At 37.0% G+C, this 27,058-nt stretch overlaps 1 protein-coding gene across 11 annotated transcripts in view; it reads right to left on the minus strand.

Moving 5' to 3' along the window:
• The window catches only part of LOC131439306 (gamma-aminobutyric acid receptor subunit beta), a 206,343-nt gene that overhangs the window by 91,279 nt on the left and 88,006 nt on the right, over positions 1-27,058 (minus strand). For 8 of the 11 annotated variants that reach the window (XR_009231098.1, XM_058610178.1, XM_058610171.1 and 5 more), the window contains exon 4: positions 24,987-25,054. Coding sequence is in view for 10 of the 11 variants with exons in the window: in XM_058610178.1 (XP_058466161.1) it covers positions 24,987-25,054 (68 nt within the window). In the remaining variant the exon portion in view is untranslated. Of the gene's footprint in view, positions 1-16,343; positions 16,412-24,986; positions 25,055-27,058 lie in introns of all 11 variants that reach the window. The other 3 variants (XM_058610172.1, XM_058610180.1, XM_058610173.1) reach the window with 1 other exon arrangement.

Genomic DNA, 27,058 nt, shown 5'->3' on the forward strand with positions numbered 1-27,058 from the left:
TTATTTTTATTGCCTTCGAATAATAATCAACAATGAGTTTGTTCGTTGAATGGTAAATGAATTTAAAGTTGACTGATTTATTTTCGTTTCATTTATGAAGATTTCAATTTTGCAATCATTCGTTTTTCGTCTGATCTTATGTGCGAGCTTAGAAATTGAACGAAGGTACACTTCTTACCCATCAGGCTAAGATCGCTTTCCAATATTTCCTTTTTTCTTTCGAGTATTTTTACATTTTATTCGTTAAGACGTGTACATCTCTCATGAATTTAGTTAACTTTTTTTTTTAACAAGTTATAACGACAAACAGACCGGAGCAAAGATTGATGAATGAAATAGCAGACATAAAAATTTGCGAAAGTAAAACTTAGAGGCGCAACTTGAAGCTTCATTTTGCTCCAATGTGAATGCTATTGACAGCAGTTTGTTTGTGAAGCTTTTCTCTTCTAACGGTAGAAATTAATTTTGATACGACTCTTAAAAATTTAATATTGACACAGATGGAAATTGAAAGAAGAAAAACAGTTTTGGACACTCATGTGGAAACACATCGTGATCAGATTGAAAAACAAGGTTTGGTACAAAGTTATATGAGAAGCTTCTCACGAGTTATCCAGAATTCATATAAAAAGACGACGAAACAAGTTTTAAAAATGGACTTTTGGCAGCTTTCCTATTTTATATGTCCATGGCTCGAAGAGATGTTTCAAACAGATATAACTTTTTTTTTGCTGATAGGGTAAAAAATTTACGATTCAGCAAGCAATTTGTTGCTGCGTACAGAAAACTGATGTAATTTGTTGAAAAAAATCTATGTACCCACAGCAGTAAAAGGGAAAAAAGTATCTGAAAAAACGTATAAAAAAACTATAAAAAATTCATTACGGAAAGCAATTTTCGTTACAAATTCTAGTAAAAGTCTGGTTTCGTTAGTAGTTCGAATAATAAAACTTATAGCAAGTATCAAAATCAGATACAGTTTTGATGGCATTCAGTTTCGAACTGCTGATCGACTTATCTTACCCAATAGCAATCGAGAGAAAAATTCATAAATTGTGTATCTCAAAAGGTAATGCGAGATACTTCAAGAAAAATTAATCGCTTCATAGAGTTAAAACAAAAACTGCTGTTGATATTTATTTTGAAAGTAGAAAAAGAAAAACGATTCGATACCGTTTTTCTCAATAAGATCTTGAGATAGTGATTTTTTTTACGTACGATATTAAGTGAATCGAGCCTCATGTCCCGATCTGTCACCAATATCAAGATTACAACAGAGCTGAAATTTGATAGCACATTTTTCGTCACATTTATTCTCATTAGTTGTAGAAATAAACAAATTTTGTTTACAAATATCAAAACCAAAGACAGCTTTAATTTGTATTTTTTTAATGATTTGCTGATCGGGATGTCGTCCTTTTTTATATAGTTTTTGTTTCTAAATATAAAATAACCAGACGAGTTATGGAGGGCAACTGAAGTTGTTGCCACTTGTGAAACAAGAATCACCACACGATGTGCGAGACATCAAGATAGTCGAGCGGATTCGAACCTATGTACAGGTCGCTTGCCAAACATGAAAATCGCGACAAATATTTTTTCCTATTTAAGATCCTACTTTGGAACGGAAAATTCGAATTTTGTGACGAAATATAAAATAGCACCGAATGAAACGAATAAATTGAGGTGGGGACGGGTATAGCGTGATGGGTAAGTCGATACCTTTCACGCAGCCCGCCTGGGTTCGATTCCCAACCCCGCACATAGGGTCAGAAAGTTTTTCTGGTCCGAAGAGGCGAATGACCCTTAGGTTAAAACCTCTTTAATCGAAACAAAAACAAATAAATAAATTGAGATAGAATGGTTAAAATGGCACATTCAGCTAAAAATTTCCTATACATTATATAGTATGAATATTTTAAATTTTAAATTCACACTAACAAAATGAGAATTTCAAGTTAAAGATTTAAACGAAATTATCTGTAAAATTTAGCAATCAACCGATTTTTAATTCGATGTTTTTTCGGTTATATATTTAATCCTTAAGAAAATCGAATTTGGAAGGTTACTATCAATACTTTCGTCAAAATGACCCAACCTCAAAGTGTCCTTAATCTGTTCAAAAGACACAAGTTCGAATTTTTTTTTCGTAACATCAACGTTTAGCCTACAAACAATTTTTGTTGTTGAAATGTTCATAAACTCATTGAACTGGTAGTCGCTGGAATTTGAGCACGCTTTCAGAGATCTTATTTAAGTTCGTGAATACAAAATTTGATAAGTAGGTGGTTACAGAAAACTGTGTCGAAATTTTTGAAGAGTATTTAGGTTTGGTATCCATACACTTGTTCGTTAAATGCTTTTTCGAAATTCATGAGGATTGTAATAAATATTGTTTGTTTCATATGATGCTCGACTACTATTCATTGTTATGCTTCTGGAAGTTCTATTTTTTCGAACTAAACGAAACTCTGCATATAAACAATGTCAAATATTTACGCTACAGAATTGTTTTCACTCATGAGAACTAACAAAACTTATAACATTTAACCAAGTAAAATAACGTTTGAGTTTCATGTGATTCTAAAAAAAATGCTTTTTAATGCAATACGATGAATTGTCTTGAACAATTTCAAAAATCAACAACAGAAAAGGAGGCAAAATCTGAATCGACTTGCACCGAGTTGGATGAAATCTTGCACTCATTTTCAGTGTGGCAAACCAAATGTTTGGCACGAGTGTCGAGACCAATTCAACTCATTTCTGGAATGTATTTTTGCATGAACATTCCTTCGAATTGTTGTAACTGGGACTTGGTTTTGATAGAAAAATTGTGTCAGAAAAGAAGTGGTAGGATATCAATTGGGCAAATCTATGCTACGAAAGAAAAGTCAAACGCGTTTCCAAGAATTCCTAGCTCCGGAACTTTTTTACGATATTTTTACTATTGAACTGTTATCGGAAACAACAAATTTTTGTTGATGCAGCTCATGTCATTTGAAAAATGATGGAAAAAATGGAAGAATTGGACATGCTTGACATGTGGTTTCAACAAGACGGTGCCACATTCCACACGTCACACAAAACAATGACCAGATTGAGAACCGCCTTCGATGAGCAGTTTATCTCACGTTTTGGGCCCGTTAATTGACCGCCTAGATCGTGTGGTTTAACGCCTTTGGACTATCTCTTGTAGGACCATGTTAAGGCTCATATCTACAAGAATAAACCAGTAACTGGGAGACAATATTGAAGCATTTATTCGTGAAATACTGGACGATATGTTGGAGAGCGTGAACCAAAATTGAACCTTGCTCATGGTCATCTAAAGCGGAGCCGATGCCTACATCTGCATGAAATCATCATCTAACATTAAATTATATTGATCGCTCTATCGATTCTAATAAAGATTTCATCGATTTTTCAAAATAAAACCCTACATCTTTTTAAAAATTACCCTTTACCAGGGTTTGGATGAACGAAGCAATGAAGATTAGTATACATGCTTCGGTAAGAAACAAGGTCTAACCTCATAATTCATTGCAAGCATACTATCTTCTTGGGGCTAGAATTTGATGAAGATTATATATTCAGTTTTCGCTAACAGACTGATGACTGGATCTTAACTGCTCTGTTCGCGTTCGGAGTGCCAGTCATGAGCCTGTGTTAGCGAAAACTGAATATATAATCTTCATCACATTATAGCCCCGTGAAGATAGTTTACTCACTATGAATTATTCTGTGAGAGGAACGACGTTCAGACCACGAGAAAGAAAATTATATTCACGGCTTCTGTGCTCCGTGAAGACTCTTATACAAGCACACTGTGACATCTGTGTATATGTGCAATATATTTGCTTCCACTAGCGTTTTGTTTGTGTGGTTCTTTTTGGCTTGAAATGCGTCTTCTTTGTGAGCGGTGGAATTGTTCGTTCACAATGCAATGGAAACTATATAAATATTCCAAACCCTGTCCTCTACAACAGAACATAATTTTACATATAAAAAGCAATCAGCTTACTCATGATAGCCATTTTCCTAGAAGCATCCATTTTCGAGAGATTTTTACATAAAATGCAAGGATCACAGATTTTTATCACAAGGTTAAGGCTACAAAAATGTCTAAGAATGCTGTGACTTCTTTACTTTTTAACTCACAATAATGAAACTAACATCAACATAATTCAGGTATAAGTTTAAAATTAAATTGTTTGAGAAAATGTGAAAAGACGTTATATATTATTTTGATTTTTTTCGGAATATTTTTCAATTCTCGAAAAAACGATCGGCTGTTTTTCAGTGTATTAATTTCGAATGCCTAATCGATTTGCTACGATGATTACAATTTTTTGCAACTAATTGTTTCCGAGCCACAAATTTTTCTTTGATTTTGTTTCGATTATAGAGGTTTTAATGTTAAGGTTATTCACCTCTCGGGCTACAGATTTTTTTTTAAATTTACGTCTTCTTTCATGCACATATTTGGAGTAAAAAATAGCATTCAAAGTTTTATAGTTCTGCATTATTCAATATACTTCAAGAGCAGAACCAAGTGTAAATTTGAAAATACAGTCTTGTTAACTGATAAATCAACTCATTCCAATCCAGTTTTACAACCATCATAGTTCTCAATCGAATTTTCGGTTGAACTGATGTCTATTTAATATTATCAGTGGCGTCTTGTCCTCATGTGCACTTCGTGAACTGCTCAACCTGTCAAATTGAAGGAATTACCTGCACCCCCATCCACATTCAATCTCTATTTAATCGATGAAAACAGGTCGAATGGTATCGAATATACACCCCTTTTCTGTTTTTTGGAATCAGATCGAATTATTTGGATCGAATGTGCCAATTTGCATTTTGTAATTCGATCGAGTGATACTTTCGTATGGAAACCTCGAACTCGACGATCTTATGATATCGCTTTTTCGTAGTCATCAGAGTTCAGCTCTGAGATTTGTTATTCTCTCTGTCACATTTAACTTTGTGAGAACTTGTGTGCACAAGTCCAAGAGAGGCCTCAGTGGTTTATGCTTATGGCAGTTGAAAACGAATTGTTGTGTCAGTTGCAACATTGAAGCGATTTTACTAATGAAGCTATTGACAGATTAACTCGACGTGCAGAGCGCTAAATTTCTCTATAGTATCGATGATACGAAATGAGTTCAATAAAAATCCCCATCCGAAAGTATATCGTTATTTAATTGTCACTTACAATGAACTGTTACATCCAAGGACGGATATCATTGCAGCAACAAAAAACCGGCATGGTTCATTTAACATAGAGTAGACACCAGTGCGAGAGCTAATTTCTCTCGATGACCTGTCTGAGAATCAAAGGTTAGCACGCTGCTGTGGGTATTCTCTCTGAAGCCTTAAACGGTCGCTTATTCTCGTTTCGCGATCCTATTCTATACGGGTTGATAATTGCGATAGAATCATTTTACTTTTGCCGCTTATTCTAACTATGTACATATAACATTTGTATAAGTTGTGTCTATGAAAATGTATGTGAATGCTCGATACAAGGATTTTGAAATATTTCAACCTAGTATGAGAATCATCAAGTCGAATCATCGATTCGATTTTCTGCGATAATTGTCAACTTGAGATTCTCTCTTAGTAAATTCCACACAGCACCAATCATTATCAGACTGACTTCAATTTTTTTAAGGGCCGTGAAATACTCAGAGTACGAAGTGGAGCGAAGAAATGTAGTAAAATTCTCTCACGCTTCTTGCATTGAGAGACACGAGTTCTTGTAGCATCTTCTACCGGATTGAAAAAGTTGTATACAATATAGATAAATATCGAGCAGCTTCTGTCAAATTATTGGCAATCACCAACACTGGTTACACCTGATAAACCACTTAAGCAGTTCACATTTAGTAAATTTCGTCACGAGACGCAATTGACTATGGCTATTGATTTACATGTCGTGTAAATTTAATTATTTATCTTCTTTGCCAGAAAAAACTTGTTGACTCTATGTGCGGGGTTGGGAGTCGAACCTAGGTGGGTAGCGTGGAAGGCATCGACTTACCTTCTGAGCTACAATGATATGAAAAATGTACACACAAAAATTTATTAGTCTTGAGGCGCTTTGGTTTCTCCATTCGAAAAAAAAAAATAAATGGTTTGTCATAAAGAAGTTTCATTTCAATCGGAGTATTTGAAGTCTGATGACCTGCTACACATTTCTGGAATTGCACTCTTGTACTCACTGTAATGTAACGATATGTGTTATAATCTTTATGAATATTGACAAAATATTTTACTCAGCTGCCAAATCACGAACATTTGTATTTTTTAAGGTTGAGGTTTAAATAAGAGAAGTGTTGTAAATGCTTTGAATATTTAGCTGAATATGAATTTTATTGTCGCACAAACTTTGTGCGGTATATTTTTATTTGATTAAGGGATTGTTTTTCTGAGTTAAACTTAATTTTTAATCGAGTTTATTTGCATCTATATCTATATTATGTATGATAGTGTTATATGTGTTCCCAGTTATTGTCTATAACGAAGAGAGATCTAATAGAGGAATCGAGTTGGCTTTAGTTCTTTTCCTTAAGTTACTAATTAACTTAAAATTTTGTATTTTCCTTTCTAAGCTAAATTGTTTCTAGTCACATTAAATGGCAGATCGTTTTAATTGATTTAATTTCGTGATTGTGCTGGCACCAGGCTGTTATTCCGTTTTCTGCCTCGTCCCGTCGCTGTACTCACTGTACCATCGATCCACAACCACTGGTAAGGGTTCCATAAAGCCACCTAACAGTGCGATTCTACAGTGGAGCGAAAATGTGACCCGCTGTCAGCGGCCTACGTATTTCTTTTGTTTTCACTCTCGTGTACGGTGGCTGCTGGATGAAGAATAATCTGTACTGAAATAAATATGTCTGGATTCTTCACACATTCATACGGTATAGGAAAAGCAACATAGCGCATTCTACTTGGGTATTGCTTTTGTTAGCAATGTTGGTCTTTCCGGTGGCACGGTGAACTGCTCTGCAGTCGGGATTAGATTGAAATAAAGAAAAAAGTATATATATCAGAGCAACAGACAAAATAGAACCAGGAAACAAACCAAATGAAATCAAATGTTCCTATACACAAACACACGATTCGTTGCGGTTGTCTGTCACGAGTCAATCGCAATTTCGTTGGTTGCTCTCGTAGCCGGTTTTCTCCGGTTTCCTCCGGGAAGATGATAAAATTGTTCATGCGAACATTTGTAGAATTTGCAATTAAAACAAACCTAACAAATACAGGAGTTTCAAAACACCGAAGCAGTACTGAACTAATCCGAAGCTCGATAGCTCAATCCAATACCTAAGTCACATACGAGAAGCATTGAAGTATGGAAAAAAATCGTTTGAAATGAACTAAAACATCATGAATATAGGACGTGGCGCATTCGAGTGTATCTCTAGAGTACCGATGTGCGACTTACGAAAAATGAAACTGATGGAGGTGTGGAACAGAATTGGAAATAATTTTCGTCCTTTGCCGAAATTAACTCAGGAGTGTCTCAAAGTTGAACCCTAGAACGGTTCGAAACCAACGGTACGGTCGGAGGACGTTGCGGGGAACTCGAACTAACGAAATGAATTTTCTGCAAGAACGACAGAAGTTTTCTTTTATTGATATAAAGTCAGTTTTGAAGAAGACTTCTCACTGATGTGACGTTTGCACGTTTTAGTATTTTTTTCTTTCTTTGCTCGGGAACAACAGATGTAGGAAATTACTTCGAGATAGATAGTTTCAGATAGCAGCGGGCGAAAAAGATGGAAGAAACTCATTCAAATTAAATAAATCGCATATAGAGTCAGTATTAATAATAGATAGACATAGCAGAGAAGTACAGGGAAGAAAAGACATACGAAACAGTGTTTGATTTTCAGTTTCCAGATTCGGTTAGAGGAAGAGAGGTAGAAATATGACAGGCTTCTTCATAACTGTCTTGATTTCAATCAAGATTTCCAGACATTGACCTTACGAATGGTTTAAAGTTTTTTTTGTAGTATATCTAAGAGCGAACGCAATTTATGGAATGATTAATTCATACAGAATAAAATAAGATTACACACATAAAATGTCGGAAAACTCGAAAACGCAACGACGGAAAACGGAAGAAAACTGAGAAGGCGAATGAAGTACAAACACAACGAATCGGTTATATGACTATATAGAAATAAGAACGGAAATATCACAAATTAAATTTTGCAGGCGGGCAATGGGTCACGTCCTGTAGTGACAGTAGTTTAAATTACTTTGTTCAAGTATACAATGATTTGTTTTGTACTGTTTTTTTTTGTTTCAGCGTCGTTTCTGTTGCTTTTGGTTGGCTCTTGACAAATGCATATATCTTGGACTCATCGGTAAGCAAACTGTTCTGTTCTGGTAATAGATTACTAATCGACACTTTCAACAATAATTACTGCATTGCTGTTCAACATAAACTCAATACAATATGCTATAAGATACATATACATATATTTTAGTATTTGATTTGGTTTCCACTAGTGATAATGATGATCGAGCGTCATACAGAAAAATAAAAGATAGTTGAAACGAGAGAGCGTTCATCAAGCTGCGATGGCAATCAATGGCGTCCTGAAAAAAAATATATATACAACGAGAGAGATAGGAAACATACTCTGGCAAGTTCGAAAGAAAGTTTTCCTGTGGGTGTAGGATTTGATTTTTCCTACTGCCTGCCGCTCTTGACATATTATTGAAGCGTTTTCAAATCATGTGATTATAGATAGACACCATGGTACGAATGGTTTCGTCAGTTCCGGTACAGTAAATTGATATGATTGATAATCATTGGTAAAAGAAACGGTACGAGATCAGTATTTATCAGAGCACATATCATGGATCATTATAGAGACAGATGATAATGATGATTTTCTGTTACGCTCATATTGCTTATTCCATTCAAGAATTTTGTTTGCTGATTGTTTCAGTTCCAGAGAATAAAATTCATACGGCAACGTATCGTGAAAAATTGAGGGTGTGGTTTTGCAACATTCTGTCATTTGCGTTAGGGCATTAGCACTATAAAATTTTTCCTTGGTTTATTAGCACCATCTAAGGGGGACGGGTATAGCGTGATGAGTAAGTCGATGCCTCAGATTGTTTTTCTGGTCCGAAGAGGCGTAAAACTTCTAGAATCGACACTATGTGAAGCTGTGTCCAACATTTTGACACACGGTTTGTATCGTGACATACAAAAATCACTCCGAGAACCTCGGTCAAAAAGTTTTAAAAGTTATTCAAAAAGTATTTGGTTTGGCAGGCTATTTGTAGCTGCGGTTTGAAAAGCAGAATTTACATAACTGTAGGTACGATTAAACATGAGCACATGGACTGTGTGTTTTGTGTCTTCTTGTTTGACGTCTTGCTATTGTGGTAAAGCGGCTCAAGAATGTAATGCAGGAGGCAACATCAACATTGTATCATAGGACTGCAACACTCCGAACTTCCTAGAATTTTGTTCCAATCAAAAGATATTGGAAGCTTTTCGATTATGGCATGGCTTTCGATTATGACAAAAAATTCATTTCCACGAGATTGACTCATGCCTATATTCGGCCACTGAACTAACTGAACTACTTGAACTGCTGGCGTCCGAACACAGCTTCGCATGCTTGGATATTCTGTTCAATTAGCCTGATTCGGCAAAAAAATCTTCTTAGATTCGATACGAGTTCCGTCACTGCTGTAGCTTTTTTGTAAGTTTTAGGTTCCACTTTTCATTCGTTAGTATTTTTTCCCATTAGATACTGACAATAATGGTAAAATTCTGAAAATACCTATAATTTCATGTTAAAATACTACCAAAACTACTCCGATAACGAAGAAAATATTAGATACTTCCAACAGTAGGTAAACATCATAGTGAGCCATTTCTTGTCATTATCGACTCTCGAAGTATCGGTTGAATTTCGGTCCTGATTAATATACGTTCTTTGCTCAAAACGAAAATGAATGAGCGGAAAACGAAAATATCACGATTGTGAAGCTATTGTGTTGTCAAAAATGACTTTTATCTACTCTGGCTAGCAGCAGTTAGAGCTTTCAAGAAAAGTCTAATCGGAAAGAAGTATTTTGCTTCTTTTGTGTTATCTTTCGCTCCTCGAAATTATAGGTTGTGATGAGCTCAATTCATATGCGTTCCTCATCGCTTATTCTTACGTGGTGATTTGTTAGAGAAGCTTTGATTGAAAGTGTTTCGCTTAGTTGTTTGCAGTTTTTTTTTAAATTTCTCGCGTTTCAATCACTAACTAAACTTTAAATTTAGTTCTCCAATGTTAAGCCGCTCTAAGCCGTCTAGATGGTGGTGTGCCAAATTTGTCCGCGTCCTTTGTTTCTTTTTCGAATATAGCGATTCGTCAGCAATAAAATTATTCCACTAGAACAACATGCGTAGTTCATTAAATAAGCTGTTTTCATGCTTTGTTAAGTTTGTATGACCAACTAGGAATCTTTCTGGAAGAAATACGAATTATATAGTCTGAGTAGGTCGAATGGCCAAGTCTGAATTCTTCTGTATTCAGACGTTTTGGTTATATTAGATATATTCAGTTGAAATAGCTGAACTGTCTACTGTGACAGCCAAATAGAAGATAGAATATTATGACGAGACAGGTTCAAAATTTGACGTGGAACTGTTAGGATGAAAGTAGCTTTAGAGCATAATTAAATGCGAAAATAATGAAATATAAATCCAAAAATTCTAACTATTGTTTTATTATATCATTATCATAGCACCTCAGTTTAGGATTAATTGACCTGCAATCAAAATACATTGAGGTTTCTTTTACGCGGGGAATACGTACCGGGTAAAAAAAACTGCGCAAGAAAAATACCGCTTAGCTTTGCAAAATCGCGTAAAAAATGCGTAACAACGGAAATCCGCGTAAAAACCCGCATAACTTCGGAAATCCGCGTAACTACAGAAATTCGTGTGAAAAACCACAAAACTAACGATATTTTATTGATGCCAAATGTCCTAAAAATGCATGAAACGTGGAGATCTGGTGCAATCTCAAAAAAATTGTTTGATTAAAAATCGACTTTGGAACCGCGATTGCGAATTTGCGAAGAAGAAAACCGCAAAATTGAAGAATTTTTTTTGGTGCCAAAGATTTTAGAAATTTATGAAACTTTGAGATGTGGTGTAATCTAGAAAAATTGTTTGAGAAAAATCGACTTTGGGACTCTGAGATCTGGTGTAATCTGAAAAAATATTTTTATGAAAAAAGTGTCAGAGAGTGGACTTAAAAAAACTAAATAAGAAAACTTTGAATTTGCGGAAAAAAGACCCCGTAATTTCGAAAATCCGCGTAATTTCGGAAATCTGCGTAAAAAATGCGTTACTTTTTAAATCCGCGTAAAGAAACCGTGTGACTTGGGAAATCCGATTAAAAAATCGCGTTACTTCGAGATTCCGCTCAAAAAGCTGCATTAAATCCGCGTAAAAAAGTCCTTAGTGTAACTGCATATTCTCTCTCTCGGTAACCGACTGTCTAGAGACTGAGGATCAAATTTATAAGTTTTGTTAGTATATTACCAATGCATTTCGATTTTTTTTAAACAGACGCCTAATTAATAAAAAAAGCTGTCCTCTAACCAATTTCCGCCCCGGTGAACGACCATAATTAGGTTAAAGCCGGGGTTATATAAATAGATGTAAATAAATCAGCTGTCATTTCCATTTTTGAAGATTGTTCTTATAAAATAATTGTCCTTGATTTCGCGGGATTCGGTTGGTTTCAAATCGATTGACTTTTGCTTCGTCCAGAGAATTTGAACTGTGGGTTCAAATTCGAAAAATCACAAAAAAAATCAAAATTTTAATTTTTCGTTCATGTGTTGACAATTTGGTTTCATTTGATCATTGAAATGACTTTTTTCTGAAAAATTAAGTAAAATGATTTTTTTCGTAAAACCTGTTATAAAGTCGTGCCATTCTTTAACAAATAAACATATTTGAATAAAACTTTCACATATTGCAGATAATACAATAAAATTAAACTTATTGTATAAAAATCAGCAAAAATTTCTTCATATTTTTTATATAAAATTTATGAAAACATTTGACATTTGATTTCTGGACATTTTTTTTCAACTTTAAGTCATTTTAAGTTCAAATTGAACTGTTTAATGCAATACTCGGTAGTTCAATTTGAACCGCTAAACAGACGTAAAATTCTGCTATTTGCAGAACACTTTTTGTTTGGTACCTAAGTTCCATGTCTAAGCTGACGTACTGAACGAAAACGGATTTTAGACTCTAACTGGCCGATTCAGGTTTGGTCATTCAGTAAGCCTAATTTGAACGGTCGAGTTTTGCATTAAGCAGTTCAATTTGAACTGCTATTCACTGATGAGTCTAAGACGAAACATTAAAAAAAAATCAAAACGGTTATGTGCCCTAAACACAAAATTAGGTTTACACCTGATTGATCATTTTAATAATCAAAATGAACCAAATTATTTACACTTAAATAAAAAATAAAAATAATATTTTTTTTTTGTGATTTTACAAATTCTGACCTGTGATCATTTAATGCTCTAAGTCAGTTTAGGTTGCACGTTGAGCATGATCTACTACTCCCAAGTATCATGTATTTGGTTCAACATGGAAACATGGTTTTTGATCAATCGCCAGAATCTCACGGGCGGTCAACTTAGTCAAGCTAAACTAAATTTAGATAATACATCGATTACTCGGAATAGTTCAGACGGCTCCGAAAACGTTTGATCGTTGTCCAAAACAAGTCTCATGTTGTATAATAACTCTATCTCAACATTCTAAAGTCAATACAACCAATACTACATGCAATGAAAAGTCCTGGGTCTCTCACAGAAAAGATGTGAATAGTTTCGATCCGTGTACATATTTGTTGAGAACAAACCTTTAGATGGTCCAATCGCAAATTTCATGACAATCTATTCACCAGCGCTTGAATAACAGCTGATCGTGTCAGACGAATTCTAGTTTTCATCAAGCTATGGAAAAGAGTGCACCAGTGCATACATGCATAAAAGTAACGGTGAAATTGAAAGATTTGCGAAACGGATTGGTCCACCATCCACCGTGTTCTCCAGACTTGTCCCCCAACGACTATTACCTATTTCCAAACCTGAAAAAGTTTCTCCAGGGTCATTACAGAAACAAAAGCCTGTTTTTGAAGGCCTTGGCATATTTTTTTTCAAAGAGCATCAAAATGTTGGATGACCGATGGGTCAAGTGGATGGCTCTAGATGGAGATTATACTGAAGAATAAAAAAGTTTTCAAGGTAAAAAATCAACTTTTTCTCTGTTAGGCCCGAGACTTCTGATTCCATTTAGTATTCATTCACTTCTTGAAGAATGATGAACTTCTCTGACAACAGTTTCTCTACACTAGATATGAAATGATAGAGTATTCTTCAATTTTAGCTCACGATACACAGATACTACTTTATATGGAGAACCAAGATCCCAGATACGTAGTTGCGTGAATGCAGGGCGATTACGTATCAGACGATATGAACCATCGTCACACGAATGATACTCAGTCTTCTGAATTGTCACCATTTGATTTCAAATGCCGAAGTCTTCAAACTGAGTGCTCTAAAGTTGAGTGCCTCTAAAGCTGCCTGACTGTCGGGACACTAATAAATTCGTTTAACACAGATTCTCTGCTGAAGTGCCGATGGTACACCGCACAGAATCGCTATCCACCAAGTGAATGATACTGCTATAGTCTCTTTTCACGACAGTAGACACCAGTATAACCGCGCAGAATTGAAGGCACCTTCAATATATTGGAAAATGTCCAAATAAGATTGATTTAGTGAGAAAACTATCTCAACATAGTAAACAACATCATATAACAGAGTTGTAATGGACTTACCACGCTGACATGCATGTTACATTTCCTGTAGCGGATGTACGCTCAAACTAACATCCCTGATATAGTGATCGACTGTTTTGAGAGGCCTGAACCTCTTTGCTTACTCATAAGTGTCACGATCGTCGGTAAGATCTATTTTGACCATTATTTCCTCACCACGCTCTTGGAATAAATCAAGCAGTAAGATTAAAGTAAATTTTTCATATCTTTGCTCAGTGAAGGTTGCGGCAAATACGTCGAAAGATAAACATGTTTCCTGTATATTGCTATTAAATGTGAGTCAAACTGTGAAACCGTAAATATCTCGAGTTGTGAGTTTAGTTGTAACAAATACATCGATAGCACTATTTACAAGTGTGCATGCTCGAAGCATTTCACGAGAGTTTGTCCGTAGACACGGTAGTCATGAGACCGTTTTAGTCCGTTTAAGATTTTGTGGTGAGCCATTGGGATAACAGTTAGTTTCCGCCAGATTCTTTGAAAAAACAGGACAATTGGGAGGATTTCATTTGCGTAGAATATGGATAGAGAAACAGAAATAGATAGCAAAACGTCTTTACGGTGATCGTTTAAACGCTTCTAAGAGGAAATTTTGCTAGAACTGTTCTGTTTATTCGGCTTAATATTTGTAGAATAAAATGGTAGAGTCTACACATTTTCGATCCCTTAAGTTCACTGCGTGTAATGTAGATCATACTCAAAAGTGAAATTGTATACCCGCTTCATTATCTCCCTCTAATGACCATGTGAAAACGGTTGAATCTTTTGTTAAGTAACCCTAGAATCTTGTTACCCGCTTGACCCTTGTTCTTTTTTTAAAATTATTCTCATGAGCCTTAATTAGTCCTACTAGGGATCTGTTTCGCCACACCTGAAATCAAAGCACCATGATGAACGCTCTCGTTTCTTTGGTTCCTGGACAATTAAATACAGGCGAAATTGGTGTGAAATCAATCTGCAAAAAAAATGTCGGCAAATGGCCCGGTGAACGCAAAGTTTATGCAAAATCAGAAATGATAAACAGAAACACTTGTACCTAACATTGCCTGACGCTGCGTATCTTACGAACTAGAAAGAGTATTCTACTGTTTTTATACACGGAAATTTTAGCGTGGTCCAGAATTACTGTGCAGTGCTTAGTTGCGGTTAGGGAGTGGGAAGATTTCGCTTCTCAATCGCCATTGTTGCAAAGCTTTTGCCATTGTAGTCTTCGTTGATGGTAAGAAAGTAATTTGCCCGTTCAAACTCACAAAACAAGCGAATGATAGATGTTACGTATACATATATTTATAGGTAAGTATTATGTGTAGCCACAAAAAGCCTACTGCTAAGGAGTTCGTATATCATGTCGTTTGAGCAGGTGACGCGTATCTTTCATTCTTCGCACACGAGGGATAATCAAACAAATGTAGTAAAGAAAACAAGAAAACAAATGGAAATGGACAGTAACGATTATGCTCCAACTGAATGTAGGCAATCGATATTTTGGGTCGGTTTTGCTCCCGAGAAAAATATCCGAAGATGATACGTCTCGACCACATTTAGATTACAAGAAAACGCAAAAGGCGGAACGTAATTTTCCAAAAATTTTGGGACAGGGGGTAGTAATGAAAACATTCTTATAATATATATATTATATCGATATATGTACTGTCGTGCATGCACACAACCGAAGTATTCAGGGTTGTGAGACGCAAACCAAAGAGTAAACGTAAAACGGAAGTAAATTGAAACGGTTTTCCATCGGAACTGATCGAAACGTAGCAATGGTACTTTATTTTTATGGTCGATTCATGATCGAAGTTGTTTGCACTTGACTAAGGTAAGGAATGTTCAGTGAAAACTGCAGTTCTATAGCTTCGTTTCGGTCGTGTGATGAAAAGCGCCTCGAAGTAACATTTAACAGTTAGGAATTCCGTCGACCGGTCGATTTCAACTGAAGGTTGGAACAAAAACAAAAAAAACAAACAAACAATAAAGAAAACTAATATACAAAGCGTATACACGTTCGGTTATATATAAGGCAATACAGTATGAAAAATAGCATATCGCATTATGCAGTTATTTTCCGAGTACAATATACACTTGACATAAACAACAGACAGAAAGTTATAGTACTGTACGACGTGAGTGGGTTTCGGTTTCTTTTTGTTCATGGACTCTCTATCTTTCCCTCTCGTTTCACAGTTAGGAACGCAACGGTTCGGTTTCGTGTGGCATTTTGCAAAGTGCCCTTGTATTTCTCGAAAGTTCCAGTTTGCGGAAAACGGAGAAAGCCCGTTGGAGTCCACTCACAAAAATTGGCCCCTCAACCCACGGCTCCCCATGCTGGCTAGCGTATTCTTTTGAGTAATAGCTATTTGGTATTTTGTTTCGGGAGTTACAAATCATTGTGGATAATAGTATGTGAAGGCTGTTAAGTACCATTAGAACTTCCGACACCGAACTGATACTCAGCACATACATTGTAACACCAACTTCCACCGGGGGACCTGGAATCAGAGTTCGCAATTCGATATGAATAGTTGTTCGTTTCTGTTTTTTGTGGTTTTATAGTGATTTGGTTGGGTTGATCCATCGCACATGGGTTCAAAGAAGTGAGGGAAAAGCGTATCTGTCTTGTGTCTCTCATTGTTCTGACGAAAAACTTGTTCAGTATAGTCATCTTGATTCTCTATTCAAAGTGATGCTTTTGGGCTTGTCCGGAAATGTCATCTCTGGTGGCTAACAAACTTGTAACCGATCTGACGAATTAATCAAAACTAAAGGATGGAACGTAAACAAAATGATTTCATGTAAATTTTCTAAGCTCACACAATGTTTTTATCTATGAAAACCAAATCAATGCATTGTTTCATTTACGCAAACATGACGAGTTCTGCGAGTATTGATCCTACAGTGAAAAATCGCGGAAAGCTGGGATTCGTTCCTTATGATACGTCTAAAATCTGCTCAGTTTATGCTTCTTCAGATTGTCAACATTTAGTTGCATTTTGCCGACCTAGACCGAATCTCGATATGACGTAAATTTTTCTATACACTATACAGGTTGATGAAAGTTGGATTCTTCGACAGTAAACTGTAATAAGTTTGCAATATTGTAAACAATTCAAATGCAAGATAACAGTAGTACATACAGTAAATACTTTTTTTTTTACAAGCGTTTATTGTGTCCCCATCGCCTGCTTCAGTTTCAATTGCAAGTATCGTTAAATTTGCTTAACAACTAAATAAAAACAGATGGGTGGTATCGAGGAAAAAGTAACTTAAACGGAAAGGTGACGAAAAACCGGTGACTTAGTGAAAACGCCCTACGGAAACGAAATCAATAAAGGTTTATTTATAATAAGATTCAAATGCAAGTGAAAATAAGAACGACAAAGATGAAAAAAAAATTTTCATTTGTTCACTCCAAAATATTGGTTAACAAATAGTAAAAGAAGCAAATAGTGAATGCTTATCGAGAAAAGACCGCTGATAACCGTTGGCAGTTGGACTTACTTGCTGGATTTTGATTGGACTTTTCTTTTTCCACCAGCAATGGGCAGAGGGCTGTGCAGCTACTGCTACTGCGGCTCTTGCGACACTGTCCTATCGAATGAAAATCGTCGACTGTACGGTAGATACGTAAACATTGCTAGGCTCAAACTGGGGTTCAGACTGTTACCAATTTAAATTTCGCACGATGCCAAATTTCTGCGGGGGCAGAGTTGTAGGAGATCATTTTTTCCTATATGGAAAACTGTGCTTGACTTCTGAATTTTGACGTGAATGTTTCGATTTGGGATTATAGCAAGGCTTCACACCAGAGAATCTGCTGTCGAGAATCGTTGTTGTCTTCAATATGACTACGAATTTTGTGCTTCAGTTCTTTACTGAAAAAGAATTATTGGTTACACAACTATAACAAGCTGATATCGTACAGGTATTTATTGGTCCTTAAAAAGCTGGACGATTTGAAATAAAAAACCAGTTCAAGTAGCCGAAGTACGAAAACCAACACATCGGTCAGTAAGACTCAGATCTGACAAACAGATGGCATCACTATGAAATCTCTCTAGCGTTCAAAAGAGACATCAATAGTGACGTTGCAATAAGACATTTTAGTGACGCTACTTTATAACAAATTAGATGCAGTTGAGAAAAGGTTGTCTCATGTGTTGGTAAAACACTGCTTAATTAAAAAAAATACTGCGTATGCAAAGAAATGGCTTGATAAACATTCATAAGAAAACCGAAAAGTGAAGTTGCAGGAGATAACTAACATCGTAAAGACACCAAAAAGAAATGTATCCAGTGTGCTGATCATACCGACCTTATCGTTACGATGACTAAATTCCTTGAATTCAAATTCGAATGGCTGCCGCATTTACCATATTCGCTAGATCTAGCCCCCCGCGACTATTTATTGTTCTGAAATTTTAAAAAGCGTTTTATGAGGCTAAGGTGAAATTATGGAGTTCGAATGCACTAGGAACTATTTTATTGCTCTTCAAAAAGAATACCTAGATGAATCAAATCGAACTTTGGAATAAAATGTGTAGTTTTTTTTGTCAGACCGGTCAGACTTTTAACCAACGTGTTGGTAAGTGAACGGCTTTACGCAACCATCTCCAACGGGATGGTAATCAGGAGTGAGCCATTTCGCCTAAACCCATGATTTAAAAGCCGTTTCTTCGAAAGCTATTTTTCCAAAGATCGTTTCGGAAAATGGTCATTTCGCAGAAAAGTTTTCATCAATTCGAAAGATCCTATTTCAACTAACAGACTAGTTGTTCTCAACAAATAAGTTCATTTTCGAATACTTGTGGATGATTTAGAGCGATACAGCGAGACAGCGAAACCGCTCAAGGGTAATCTCACATCTGTCTAGATTTTTAAGTTAAGCCCATTTTACCCAGAGCTTTCTGCTTTATGCCTTAGCGAATTTCAACACATATATGGTTTAACTAAATGACCCTTTTGGGGAAATGACCCTTTCGGGGAAATGACCCTTTCGGGGATATGACCCTTTCGGGGAAGTGACCCGTTCGGGGGAAATGACCTTTTCGGGGAAATGACCTTTTCGGGGAAATGATCTTTTCGGGGAAATGACCCTTTCGGAGCAACAACCCTGTTGGGGAAATGACCCTGTTGAGAAAACGACCCTTTCGGGGAAACGATCCTTTCGGGAAAACGATCCTTTCGGGGAAACGACCCTTCCGGGGAAACGACCCTTTCGGGGAATCGACCCTTTCGGGGAAACGAACCGTTCGGGGGAAATGACCTTTTCGGGGGAAATGACCCTTTCGGAGCAATAACCCTGTTGGGGAAATGACCCTGTTGGGGAAACGACTCTTTCGGGGAAATGACCCTTTCGGGAAAACGACCCTTTTGGGGAAACGACCCTTTCGGGGAAACGACCCTTTCGGGAAACGACCCTTTCGGGGAAACGACCCTTTCGGGGAAACGACCCTTTCGGAGCAATAACCCTGTTGGGGAAACGACCCTTTCGGGAAAACGACCCTTTCGGGGAAACGACCCTTTCGGGGAAACGACCCTTTCGGGGAAACGACCCTTTCGGGGAAACGACCCTTTTGGGGAAACGACCCTTTCGGGGAAACGACCCTTTCGGGGAAACGACACTTTCGGGGAAACGACCCTTTCGGGGAAACGACCCTTTCGGGGGAAACGACCCTTTCAGAGAAACAACTCTTTCGGGGAAACGACCTGTTGGAGAAATGATCCTGTTGGGGAAACGACCCTTTCGGGGAAATGGCCCATTTCGGTAAAATGGCCCATTTCGGTAAAATGGCCCATGTCGGTAAAATGGCCCATTTCGGTAAAATGGCCCATGTCGGTAAAATGGCCCATTTCGGGGAAATTACCCTTTAGACGAAATGACTCTTTTAACGAAAAAGCTTAAAGTGAAACCACTTCTAGGGAAATGACGTAAGTCGAAATGACAATGACTAGACTTGTTAAATCTATCGAGGCAAAGCAGTCCCTTTTTGATCAGAATGATCACAACCGAATTAGTTGTTTATCACGCGACGAAAGCATTGAATTGTGAAGATAGGTTTGATGGATTGCGCACTGATTTCTTAGAATTATTAGTAATAGGGAGTTGTTAGGGAAACGTTCAACAGCATAGTGGACATTTGTTCGTATTAAGTTCTTTCATTTTCATTTTTTTATGTAATGTATTTGGAAACCGGCCGAATCTATGAATAAAATCAAGGTGTAAAATACGAATAATTGAAAGCTACCAAATATGAAAATTCCTTCGGTAGCGCAAATTGGTAGTTACAAACAAACCACAGGAAAAAAAAATTGTCGTCACTCGATTGTTGATGTAATCGATTCTTCAAGTTTCGATTGAGTATAAAACTTGGCCCCAAAACGAAAACAGAGTGAGGGGGAAACCAAAGAAATATGCATGATTTTGGATGCAACAGTTCCACTTGCATTTTCGACTGAACCTGGATTTCGTTTTCACAACCGAGAGCTCTTCTCTTTCCCACACATACACCACTGTTATATAAAGTGTGCACGCATCATGAGAGCGAGTGTTTATTCTCTTTCAACTCTAGCAGTATATCATACCAAATTGCTTGAGCAGAGTTCTGAAATTCTCTGAGGTGGGTGAAGTTATTATCCCCGATATTTTCTGTGCACGCCGGTAAGGACTCTGGTGTACGGTTCGCATAAGAGAAGCGTGGGGTACGCATATTCAGCAACACCGCAGTTTATCGTTAAAATTTAGTTTTTTATTGCTGCAAAAAAGATTGTTTTAGCAAGGCCATCGTTACCTTCAATAAATTTAAAAAGCGAGAGCGCGTGAGAGCGATCCGTGCGAAGAGAATGTGTTTCACTCGCAACAGCTGCTTTAACCACAAGCGCACACACTCAAATTCTGTTTATTTGACACTACGAAGAAGTGCGCTTTCCTTTTTGTGTGATTTTCGCTTCTTGCATCCCCTGTGTAGACAAGAATCTTACACCAGCGTGTATCACTCTCATGAAATGCCATCACTGTTTGCGAGTGAGGCTGACAGGAACAATTCGTTTCGAATGAAAGGAAATGCCTTTCATTTTTTTTGCTTATAAATGCATTTCCTTTTTTTTTAACAATCATTAAAAATTCTCATTCATTTCTCTTGAAGTTGTGAAAATACAACAAAGACATTGCAAAGGAGTGCAATGTCTTTACTGACATGCCGAACGAAAATGTGTTTTCGACTTTTTTCTGGCCGATGCAGGTTTGGTCATCTAGGGGTTAGCCAAATTTTGTGCTAGGTCACATAACCATAACCACACATTGAACTGCCGAGTTTAGGATTAAGCAGTTCAATTTGAGCTGCTCTGCACTGATGAGTCAAAGACAATTTTTATTGTGAATTTTATAGTAGTTTCCGATTCAGCGGATAACGGGAAAGAAAAATTCTGATAAAAAAAAACGATAAATTACAGAAGATTTGACATCCAGTAAGAACACTGGAATTGAGCGATATGAAGAGTTAAAACCTAAGAAGAAATTCACGACTGCAGGGTAAACTTGTGATAAATTCTCAACACTCCGACACAGTGCCAACCGACTATGCCAAAAATTAGCAGCAGAAAATAGAAGAGTTGGTGTTCAACTTTCCTTTCCATTAGAGTAGAGTTGGAATCTGAACTCTAAAAAATATGAGGATTTCGAATCACCAAAGAAGAATTTTTCTTCATCACGACAATGCAAAGGTCTTTCACCTCGCGTCAAACGAATCACTTTTGAACGTTCAAAACCTCGAATTAATGATTCATCCTCCGTGTTGTCCTGGTTAGGCCCCCATTAACTCTTTCTCTTATGTCCACAGGTCAAACATGATTTGCAAGATCAACGTTTTTTTGACATCTGAAGAAACGATGGTTCAGAGATACTTTCTTCAGAATGGGAAAAGTGCCTCAGAAATATTTTTGAAAACAATAAAGCAATTAACGAGGGAGATGAACAAATTTTTGAACAAATAGCTTTTAAACGAACAGAATTTATTCACGGCTGAAATTCTACAACAGCAGTAAATGCACCTCGATGACGAAAAGTGTTTGAAGTTCAATAAAAAAAAGTAAATTAGTTTTTATTCAGTTCTAGCAGATAGAAACGAAATAGTCTGCGGATCAGAGCTAATAAAAGTAATTTTTATTGACTCAAAATAGACGAAAATGACGAGAAACAAATGTCACAACGCCTGCAAATTATGAGAATGAGAGACGAGACGAAAATGCTTCGTATATCTTCGTTTGTTTTGGATGCGGTCATTTACGAATGAGACAGTATAAAAACGAATATGAGACTGTTGGATAGGATTCCTTCATTGAGAATGCGTGACAATTTTAAGCTCTGCTCCGACTGAAGGTCTCTCAAATAAAGAATACTAAACCAGTTCTAGCAGAAGCAGGGTGTTATAATTCGCTCATTGTAGCGCATGAAAATGTCAGTTTTCTATTTCCATTGTAGTGTTACAGCAAAAACGGGTATTCAAGTGCTTACTATGACAGGAGGATGGTCGTGAACGTTCGAGAAAACTCTTGCTTGCGATGCTGTCGTATTCTACGACAACTAAACTCAAAAATCACCCCGAAAATCAACAAGAAAATTAAGTTTCCCCACCCGCTCGGAACCGCAAACGACTTCTGCCATTCAAAAGCAGATACAAGTGAGAACAAAAAAGGCAAAAAGAAAAAAAAAAACGAGGAGCACTCAAAAGAACTGCAACTGTCTTCCTGGCTATTAACAGGCAGTTTGCACCTTACACAGGCAGTTTCGAATTTATAGTGTGGCTTGCTTCCAACCTCGAAGTACATCGAAACCATCGTCACTCCGGAGACCAGGTGTTGCGGATGCTGTTGTGCCATTTACAACACTTTTGCGTCTCGGAAAAACCCCAGTTGAGCCTAGCTGTAGTTGAAGTGGTGGTAATGTTAGTAGTAGTAGTAGTAGTATTAGCAGTAGTAGTACTGGTGGTGATGGTGTTTGGAGCGTTCATCACATTTTGATTCGCTGAAATTGTTGGGACTTGTCAGGACGTCGACTACTTGTGCAAGAAGACGGAAAAGTTTATGTTGATAACGATGATGACGATGATAGTTGTTAGTTTTCTTAGAGCACAGGCTGTCAAACTGGTCGCCGCACTTTCGATCTACGTTCTACGCGGACAGTCGTTAGGGGGCGGGGGCATTGAGCGGAACAGCGACTCGTGATCGCCGTGTCACTCGTCATAAACAGTTCCGGGATAGTTTGGTAGTCTTGGTTTTTTTTACTTTTGTGGTGTGTGGGTAGCATTCCTCGCACCGCCGTTCCGTCCGGTTCTGCCCGGTGGACGGCGTATTTGTTGTTGTTGTTGTTGTGGCATGTTTCACATTTCATTTTCAATCATATCATTTCATTTCCGTGGCCCCCCCTGTACGGTGTCCTGTTTCGTTCTCCACCCCAGACTGACTGGGAAATGACGCTGGGATTCGAAAACGAATGAACGGGCAAAGAAAGGGGGCGGGTGATTTTCCGCACTAACCTTTATTTCTGTATGTTTACACACCTATCGTGAATGAGCTATCCACAGCACCTTTTAAGTCGTCACCCCCACCGTAAATGGTGACAAGAAAAGAAAGAGGCGGGATAGGACGGACGGACAAACGGACGGTCAGACGGTCGGACGGACAGTGCAAGGATAGGGCTCTGTGTTGTTCAGTGTTGACGATGTTTGCAGTGAGCGGAAGCGCTTCTCCTCTTTCCGCTCGAGAAAATGAAATCGTGTGAGCTTGTTTATTGCATAGTTTTCACGTGGAGAGAACCTCCAACCGTTTACGATTGAAGGCTTCGTGTATTTCTGGTGCGGTCAGAGGAAATTATTTTAGGAGTTGATTGAAATGTAGAATCTCATCACTGGGATGGAAAAATGAGAGATAGAGGGCACGATTAGAAGATATTTACCGTTGGACTATCGTCTAAAGCGGTTTGTTTGCAGAAATGCAAACATATTTTCATGACTTGCTGGGAAGTGTTATGCTGTTTATTTATCGATCGTGAAAAGATGGTTGAAAAACGTTGTTATCGGTAATTTAGCAAATGGCCAGAAGCCAACTCATAATATGGTGCTGATCGAAGATAAACCAGTTGGAATCCGTTGGTGAAACTTGTCTGTTGTGAGACAAAGAAACTGAAATGTGATTCGCTGTTTGTGTGGCAACTTTTGCTAGGCGTGTTGGCAAAGTGCACTGAAACGAATGTTCATTTTTTTTGGGTTCAAGATAAAGTTTTTCTACAGTAAGGTGCTCGACAGTTTGGAAAATATTTGCAAGTGAACAAGTGTGTGTGTGTGAGTGAGTGAGTAAGTAAGTGTGGGAAAGATAGAGGATTTGTAATTGTAGTAGTAATAATAGTCAAAAGGTTGAAGGTGTGCGTGAAGAAAACTTTTCTTTGCTTCTCCGGCCAAAGGACATGTGACAGATTATAAAGGGGTTTGCATTTTTGGCGGACAACGATACAGGGTGATGTGGAAATGAAATGTGCCCAATTGGTTCTTGCTTTACTCTGAATTGTTTTGAAATATTTAATACTAGCGTTGGCTTGGTTTTTCGGACTATTTTTTTTTTTGTTGTGATTATAAGTACGCACACACACAAACTATATTGTTCAAAGGCAGACGATCGGAAGACATGGATTCATACGTTCACTTGAAACAAATACATCATATGGAGTGGTTACTATAAACAACATACTTATTCATTCGAGAATTTCGGTGACAATGATGCAAATGATACTAATATAGGTTTTGAACCACTAGTTTCAAACAGATATTTTATAATTGGGTGAAACTTAGTACAAGGGAAGGACAATCTGCACAATATGCTAATTAATCTTTTCGTTTTTTTTCCAGTGTACTATAAGAAATGAAATCGGTTAAGTCTTATAAATACAAAAAAAAACGCACAAAACACAAAACCTAACAAAGCTGGCTATAATAAAAGTATACATTGTAAGAAACTTAAAAATTGTATAAGAATTATCAGATAAAAAGAACAGGTACGTAGTCATAGTAGTTGTACCATTTTAACTTCAGACAGCGAACTGATAGACAGCACATACATGGTGACTCCCACTTCAACCGGCGGTCCTGAAACACGGATAACGTGGCAAAACACACGTGTCATATTATAGTTATTTGTTTGCATCGAGTATAGTATATGTGAATGTATAGAAAATGGTTTGAATATAAAAGGTTTGTTTTCGTTATTTTTTTTCTGATTAGCACTTCTTTGTCCTTCACTCTGTTTGCTGAAGCTCTCTTTTGTACTTCTCCGAAGGCATTTTTAGTAACGTGTTGTTTTGAATTAAAGAAAGAATAATCGCTTTAATCGGTTCTGCAACAATTTTCCATAGTAGTTAATTGCAGCACGCACCGATTAAGTTACTTTTCAAGTCGGTTGTCTTACTGATTTCATAAACTTATTCTACACAATTACTTCTTAAGTAATAGTTTTTTCCCATTAGATACAAATTCCAATGTTCCATTCCGGTTTTACACCGACATACTATCGAGTTCAACAACGGATGTCTTTCTTAAACTAGAGAGATATATAAAATAAAATAAAATAAATAACGTGATTGACATGCTTAACCGTTTTGAAAGTTAAAAGATACCGTTCGAATATATCTTTGCCGGAAAGAGACTCTGGTTGAATCAAATTAGGTTAGATTAGTTTGTTTCGGCATGATCGGAGACGAATCGTGACTTGCTAAACTGTGCAACAGGATACTGAGATTGAAACGATGATGATGCACGTACACGAGAAACGGATCGATTCCTTTGTATAAAAGTTTGGCATATCATCTTTGCTGTATGGATTGAAAAAATAAAAAAAAAATGATATGTCACTGAAAACATCCTGCTTTTTTGGTACGCTATCACAGCAAGCATTTTATAATCAACATTTGTGTTATCATGTTTAAATTTCTTTAAATTGTTTTCTGATGAAATTTTCAAGAACACATGAAGTCATTTTTTATTTAGTATCGACAAAATTCCGAAATATCTCCCATCGAATTCTACTGTTATTCTTTGATTTTACTATTTTCCTGCCAGAATTTAAAACATGCGTCTATAACCAAACAATTGTGAAACTTAAATCGTGTAATCATAAAAAGTATCGGTGAAATTCTATATTTCATAATCGAAATCGAGCTAGTGATGAGCTAGTAAGACGGTTCAAAACCCTTTATTCTTAAAACCGATTCTAGAGCGCAGCATAGTGATATGCCGAATTAGATCGGCAACACGAACTTTTACTGATTGTTCATTAATTCAAATATTTTTTTTCCGAAAGTTCTATTCTGATATCTCGGTGACGGTTTTTTATGCTGAGCTTGGTATCATAAATTGCTGAACTTGTCAATAAATAACAAATACGTCGTTTGTCGAGGCGAAAAGCGAGTATGCTTTTACTGAGATTCGGTAGAACACTTGTCATGCAATGTCACTAGTCGATTTTGCATCGCACCACGTTGCCACTTCTCGTGAAATGAGAAAATATACAAATTGTGTGAGGGAAAAGATCTCCATATTTCGCGAAAAGATAAGCAAAGGAGAATCTCTGGATTCACTTCTCAAATATACACACTTAAACTCAATTCTTGATCGTGGTAAAGTAAACCGCCGAGACCGTTCGGCAACACATAGTTCTACTGATTACTCAGTAATCAATATTATTGTTTTTCAAGATTCGTTAAGTAGATTTACTGATATTTAGGCAAAGCACATCTTTTTGCCGAGATTTGTCAAAATCTTGTGCTGAACTCATCGGTGATCAACAATTATTCCGAGTTCGGCAAATGCGTTTGCCGCAATTTCAAAATATGTGCATTTGCCGAAATTCGGGTAGACATCTGTTGTTAACGTTTTACATTTTCGCTTGGTATTTTCTGACGAAAAATTTCGGAGAAAATTTCCGTTGTTCATTAGGAAAAAATGGAATTAGTCCAAAAGGAGGACGGTAGAATCTACGATCCATTCAATAAGTATAGTCAAGGATGGCTTTTATCGTATCAAAGAACGTTCAATCTTCACTCTTCACACGATTCAATCAGTGCCATCAAAGAGAAATGGAAAACATCGCAACAA

Source organism: Malaya genurostris, chromosome 3, assembly GCF_030247185.1.
Source record: "Malaya genurostris strain Urasoe2022 chromosome 3, Malgen_1.1, whole genome shotgun sequence".
Taxonomy (NCBI): domain Eukaryota; kingdom Metazoa; phylum Arthropoda; class Insecta; order Diptera; family Culicidae; genus Malaya; species Malaya genurostris.